Source organism: Hordeum vulgare, chromosome 3H (assembly GCF_904849725.1).
Source record: "Hordeum vulgare subsp. vulgare chromosome 3H, MorexV3_pseudomolecules_assembly, whole genome shotgun sequence".
NCBI lineage: Eukaryota > Viridiplantae > Streptophyta > Magnoliopsida > Poales > Poaceae > Hordeum > Hordeum vulgare.
The window spans coordinates 85731201-85738216 of NC_058520.1; the positions used below are offsets into that span (position 1 = coordinate 85731201).

Sequence of the window (7016 nt, forward strand, 5' to 3'; positions counted from 1 at the left end):
AGGATGATATCCTCCTCGGCCCGAAAAATAAGGCCAAGCCTCTCAAACATACTCGCGTGGTGCCGTGCAGAGGAGCAATGCTACATCCACGTAATTATTTACGTAAGCTTACGAAGTGATCTGACGTGGAAGTTTGTGGTTGGATTAAGAGGAAGGATGAGGCCCACCCCATCTAAAAATTAGGGGAGGGTGTTTAGATTAGTTGGAAGTTTACGTAGCAGCTACGTAGACGTTTGTAGGTCTAGGATTTTGTAGCAGCTACGTAGACGTTTGTAGGTCTAGGATTTTCGCCGTGCAGAGTAACCGTTTCGGCCCCCTTCCTCCCACCAAAACGGCCACACCACTTCACGTCACCTCGCCGACTACCCTTCCATAGCCTCGCGGGCATGACGTGGCCCGAAACGACCCATTTGCCACCATCCACACCAAGAAAGGGGTTGGGCATCAAAACCCAACACACCGGCAACAAGGTCGATGGTAAGGTGGTTGCGTCTCCGGCGACCGAAGGCCGCGCTCCTGGTGCTCCGGATGCCGCAAGCGAGCAAGAAAGCCGATTGCGGTCGCTTCGGCGCTCGCCAAGGAGGCGGTGAACTAGAGGAAGAAGGCGGCTCCGATGCCTCCTTCTCGCCGCGGCATTGTACCCCGTCACCTGCCGGGGCATTGTACCCGTTCGCTCCAATATTGTTTGTGCAATCTCCGTTGACTGCCACTAAGGCACTAAGCAATGTGCTTTAGGGACACGCTGCTAATTTGGCAGCTCAAAAGAGCTCAGGATACTACTTAGGCATGCACCGACAGTCTTCTTGCGTCGCACTTTGAGAGGGTTGACGTTGGAAAATATACCAGTATTTGCCAAATACAGTCGTGCTAGCAAGTCGCAACAGCAGTTGGCGAGTCAACCATGCCAGCACCGAATTCCTCCTCTCCTCTGATCCCCTATATGATCGGAGCTCAGAGTCTCCTCCGTTGAACCAGATTCAATCCGGCCACCTCAGAGCTCTCCTGCCTCCATCTATCTGAAGAAGTTCAGGCGAGAGCGGCAGAGCAGCAGAGCAGCTAGGGAGAAGAGAAGCAGCAGCGGTAGCTGGGGATGGACTCCGCGGAGAGGTCCAGGAAGAGGGCGCAGCGATGGAGCAAGCGCAAAGCCGTCGTCGTCCACCTCGCCGTCTGCTTCGTCGTCGGCGCCTTCGCGCCACTGGTGGCCACCCGTGGCCCGTTTCTTCCGTTTGGCGGTGTTCAGCGAGTGGCCCCACCATCACCCCCTGCTGCCCCCGACATCGGCCTCCTGCTGGTCGTCACCGTCACACGGCCGGACGAGGATGGCATGTTGCAGGAGGCGTCGCTGACGAGGCTCGGGCACACGCTGCGGCTCGTCCCGCCGCCCCTGGTGTGGATCGTGGTCGGTGCTGAGAACAGGTCGTCGTCGACGGTCCAGGTGCTGCGCAGCACCGGCGTCATGTTCCGGCATCTCACCTACGCCGTCGGCAAGAACAATGCCACCAACACCACCACCGCGGTGAACATCGCCACGAACAACAACACCGGGGATGCCAACGCCACCGCGGAGAACATCGCCACCAACAAGAGCACCACGGAAGCCAGCACCACCAACACCACTACCACCGCCGAGAAGAACGGCACCAACAACACCATCGTCGAGACCAACGACACCGACAACAATACCGTGGAAGCCAACGCCACCAACAACACCACCGTGGAAGCCAGCGCCACCAACACCACCACCGCCGCCGAGAAGAAAAGCACCAACAACACCATTGTAGAGAACAACGCCACCAACAACAACAGGAATGCCAGTGAAGAAGCGGACCTGCAGAGGAACGTGGCACTGAGCCACATCGAGCGGCACCGGCTTGCCGGGGTGATCCACTTTGCCGCCCCCTCTGCCATATATGACCTCCGGTTCTTTGAAGAGCTCAGGCAGACTCGGTGCGTCCTTGCTTCCCCTTCTCTTGCAGCTTTGCAACAAGTTTCTTTCCCTTTCCCAACTTTGTCACCCAGCACAAGTACAACATAATAATATCACTTGTGCAATCCTTGATCCAGGGGCGTTGCAGCATGGCCAACGGCAACAGTGTCATCAGCAGACCAGAGAGTAACACTACAAGGACCAACCTGCAACTCATCACAGATAACAGGCTGGTACTCCAAGGCCTCAGGCACCAATGAGACACATAGAGCACCTGTGGCTGCTGCACAAGATGCAGGTGCAATCTACAACAGCTCAGGTTTAGCTCCAGAAATATGCATATCTGGACTTGGGTTCAGGAGCTCAATACTCTGGGAATCAGAAAGGTTCATCAACAGCAACAGCTCTTCAGGAGGCAGCTCTCAGGACTTCATCCAGCTTGTACGACAAATGGCGGTCGGCGACGGGCGGAAGAGCATCCCTTCTGACTGCTCCGAGTCACGGGTAATGATGTGGCACCTTAACATGCCAAAGTACACTCCAGAAGGTGAAGAACGGGAGACTCCACAGGAGCAAAGTCTATTGGAGGAAGACGAAGAGGACTATATGGCTTGATATTGAGAACTAGAGAAGAACCATATTGCAGTACAGCTATATAGATAGAGTAGATAGATGAACAAATGTCATGCAAAACTCCACACAGGCCAACCTTATGTAGTACATCATTTATTCCTTAACCAGCACAACTTGGTCTTGGAAGTGTCAAACAGTCAAAGAACCTGCTACGTCTAAGACATCTAATGTTCTCTGTCCAGAAATTTCAGTGATACACCAAGGCTTTTGTCTGCTTCTAGTTCTAGGTGCAGAGTCTGGAGGTGCAAAAATAATAGCATCTTCATTGGATGAGCACATTTTGCATGATATATCATCAAAAGGCCGAACCACCTCCTTTAGTTTTCCCCAGCAAAACATCTTTTGCCTCATTGATCTTCGACGCAAGGTAATGGCTTCCTCCTGCGTCCGGGTGATTGGCAACCATGACCCTCTTGTGTGCCTCTTTTACCTTATCAGGACGGACGTTTTCCCTGGGAATCAAAAAGAAATATGGCAACTTAACAATGATAAAACACATGAAACATGCCTCAAATCATAAATCACCAACAAAAATTGTTGAATCACAAGTAAACTACAATTATTTAAATGGCAGAATGACCAGTCTGGCATGCCAAGATGCATAAAAAAATTAGAAGGAAAAAAACAAAGACCTAATTCTGAATGTCGGTCATATAAGTACAGTGGGCACTATGGACCGAAAAAGATAGCAGGTCAATAATTGATAACTCCTCCAAGAGCTCAACAGTATGTTTGAATCAACGGAGTAAATATCTTTCTGGCGATGTACAGAAAAGTCAAGACATATCATTGCAAGGAGGTGCTCAGTTTGCCAGGGGGAAAAAAAATATTTGCCGCTGCATTCAACTAATCTCCAGGCCGAATCAGAAACATATATACACTTATACAGCATCGGACCTAGCTTGAGATGGCAATTCTATCCTTTTATACACAGGTAATTGCCGGGGAAGACTTGTATGAGATCTCACATTTAGGTGAGATCGTGAGATCAACTCCAAAAAATCATACTTAGACGTTTCGAAAAAATCTGAAATTATTTCACAACATCCGTGTGGGCCATGTCTACAACTCAGAAAAAAAATCAGCGCAAAACACGATGCATATTTAGAGATTCAAAAGAGACAAATTCAATTGTGAATAGTAGCAGCTTTGGGTGAGTAGTACTTGGACCCTATTCACATCCGATTTCGTCTTTTTTGTTTCTGTAAATGAGAGTTGGATTAGGAGCTGAAACTTTTTAAGGTTGTACATCAAACATCCATGTGTGTCTACAAAAAAATTGATAATGATTGAACATGTACTTTCTTTCAAAAAAAAATCGATCACATAGATCTCACCTGACGTGAGACCTCACACAAGTCTTTCCCGGTAATTACCCAGACTAAGATCTATGTGAATTCAGTCAGGAACCAAATATTTTAATCCAAATCAAGTCTGATGGGGTTGTGGAGTGACAAATTTATCCAACAGACTGTTGGCAACAACTTAAGCCCAGATATATTCTCAACCCACATATCACTTCAGCTGTGGCCTACTTAATCTCAATCTTAAGTCTTGTTCCACTTTAGTCACTCTGATAGCCTTTTACAACACAACATATGTCTCCTTATTACAGGTGCTCAGCTCGGTTAAGGTTTAGACTTTGTCAGACGACAAGCCAGTTCTGTAGTTCATGACTTGAGTGGCTGAGATGCAAGCAGTGTTCAACAAAGGATGACTAGGTTCTCCACTCCATTACAATTCTAAATGGTCAAATCTTAATCACAATTTAAAACCACTGAAAGCTAGCTATTGCTTTTGCTTTCTGAGGTTAGAAGTGAGAGAAAGTTCCCTTTGCCTTATTTGCAAGATGTTCAGCTGTAAATTAAGCTTAAGACCACATTTACAGCTTATGGTATAATTACTTTGCTAAGTATAGCTATCAATCTGTACATGTGTATGCTGGTGTTTTAATGTGCAGAATGGGGTATGGCCTAAAAGTGAATATGTTTTTAGTATGAACTTGTACAGTATCGCCACATGACTTTCTGCAAGGTTCCAACTTCCAAGTATCTTCTATGTACTGCAGGGAACGAAAGGAAGCTAAGACAACTAACTGGAGTACAGAATATTATAATCGGCTATCTGAGCAGACTTCTCAGAAAGCATAACTGTTGCAGGATATGCAAAGGAAGCCAATGATGTATGTTAACCTTTTACATCAATTTTCGGGCGATTTCTAATGTCCATTTGAGAATGGTACCGGTAAGGCAAATTTTTCCCATGAGTCTGATGGGAGGGGGAAGGGGTCAAAACAAGTTCCCTACGTGTACTTTGCTGCATACATTATATATCTTTCAGTGTTATTCCTGTTCTATACAGAAGTAAACGTGATTTCAATGGCACGAGATTGAACTAGAGTACTACATGCGAATGCCTACATGCTAATATGATATAAGAACACTTGAGTATGGTATGGGCGTTATGCTTTTATGCAACACGGACCTGATACCCAGGATTAGACCAGCTTCCCGTCGGGTCATTGTAGCTTGAAAGCCACCTTCATAGAATTTACGCATCCTTGGGACTATAGGCCTTGCCTTGTAAGCTTGCCAAGCCTGGATGCCATATCTACCCGCAAGAGCAGTGGCTGCAACAGCGAGTCCTGCTATGAGTGGTGTGGCCTGCAGAAATTGGATAAAAGTAAGTAAAAACAATCTTAGCTTTACCGTGTTGCATATCCATCTTTACCTATTTTTTGGACACTCTACATTCATGCATCAAAGTGGAATTGAACTATCAGCTGGTCAAATAATCCAAAAGACGATTAAACAAATAAGCATCTGCTGATAAGATGCACGAACGGAGTGTGGGGCAGTAGGAAATCGCTTACAGATTACAACATAGCTGAAGGTACATAACTAAACCATCCATGTGTTGTTACTTGTTACTTTGTTAGTAATCAGCAACCACTGTTGAGTTATTAATCAATATTTAACCAATGGATATAGATCTACGACTATCCAGTGGGGTAAAGTCTGAAACATAATTTCATCCCGAAATACATCTGAAATTCAGAATGATAAACATCTTAAGCAGGTGAAAAACTTGTGAGCTGGAAATTGTGATTTACACTAATCTGGTCTCATTCTCGGCGAGCTACTAAAAGCCACTTCCAAAGGGCGGCAGCTACCAGGAGGATATAAAGTTGGACACAAAATGTCGTCAAAACCAGAGGAATTTGTCTAAATGGTTTCCGGTTTTAACTGAACTACCATGCTCCTCCCAAGGGCCAATAATTAAACAACATCTCATCCCCCTAGCCGCACATTGGCATCACTACGCTAAGAAATGTCACGAAATTTGGATGCAACCACGTCCAGATTAAATTACAAGTTGCTTCGATAGAATCGATTCAATCTAACGCGAACAGGCGCACAGCGGTAGAAAAACACTATTAACACGAAGAAGCGTGATCTCGCGCGTTTGAATAGAGCTCACCATCTCCACGACCAGTAACTCCGACGAGTTGTTGAAGGCGGGAGGGCGCAGAAGACGCGGCCGGCGAGTGGCTACACGCGGATGCGGACGTGTACGGCGCTAGGTCTCGAGAGATCGCCAGAGAGGAGACCGGCGTCGGCGGAGTCGCGTCGCGTGGAGGGTACTGGAAGCTTCGCGGCGGAGCGAGGGATGGGTGTTCGTGGAAGACGGAACCCTACTTGGGCCGGGCCTTTGGGACGAGCACCCACGAACTGAGCCGAAGAGGCAAGCAGGTATATGGGACCCATTTGTCAGTTGCCACTTAAGTTCCGTGTTCCAGTTCCGAAAGCGTACTCAAGTAGAGTTGAAATTCTGTCTCGGATGATTTGTTCCATTTTTTAATGCACATTGTTATTTTTCTTGATAAGAAACAGGTTTGCGCTCTTCCATTATGCTGCTTGTAGTTAAGTTATTAGTATCATGCATAAGATATTAGTGTATGATATTACATCTATGATATATAGTATCATATATTAATATTTTATACGAGCTTGTTTATTGTCATGCATGACATGCACTGGTAGTATAGTATTTTTTTGTTTTTATTTACTCTGCATATTAGTTTGTCTAAATCAACTTTTATATACTTTCAGCAAGCTAGTATAAAAAATATTAACATATACACCATCAAATCTATACCATTGGATTCATCATTACATATATTTTCATATCATATAAATTTGTTACTATAAATGTTCATCTTGTTTTGTATAAATTTGATCAAAATTTATAAACTTTGACTTCATCCAAAGCTAACATGGGGAGTAAATAAAACGAAGGAGTATTTATTATGAGATGGTACCATGGTATGATACTTAAATATCTACTCTCCTTCTTAAAATTATTGTCTTAGGTTTGTCTAGAAATGGATGTATCTAAATACAAAAATTTGACTAGATACATTCATATCTAGACAAATCTAAGACACGAATTTTGA

At 45.4% G+C, this 7016-nt stretch overlaps 2 protein-coding genes across 2 annotated transcripts; one reads left to right on the forward strand and one right to left on the reverse strand.

The window, feature by feature from the left end:
* Positions 1 to 702: 702 nt before the first annotated feature.
* LOC123443071 (probable glucuronosyltransferase Os01g0157700) lies at positions 703 to 2702 on the forward strand. The gene is made up of 2 exons (XM_045119322.1): positions 703 to 1947; positions 2065 to 2702. Exons 1-2 carry the CDS (start codon positions 1091 to 1093, stop codon positions 2540 to 2542), a joined length of 1335 nt encoding a protein of 444 aa, XP_044975257.1. The 5' UTR covers positions 703 to 1090; the 3' UTR covers positions 2543 to 2702.
* Positions 2553 to 6284, reverse strand: LOC123443073 (mitochondrial import inner membrane translocase subunit TIM14-3-like). The gene is made up of 3 exons (XM_045119323.1): positions 6041 to 6284; positions 5045 to 5223; positions 2553 to 3012 (listed from the first exon to the last, which is right to left on the reverse strand). The coding sequence occupies exons 1-3, from the start codon at positions 6041 to 6043 to the stop codon at positions 2856 to 2858; spliced, it is 339 nt and encodes a 112-aa protein (XP_044975258.1). The 5' UTR covers positions 6044 to 6284; the 3' UTR covers positions 2553 to 2855.
* Positions 6285 to 7016: the final 732 nt, after the last annotated feature.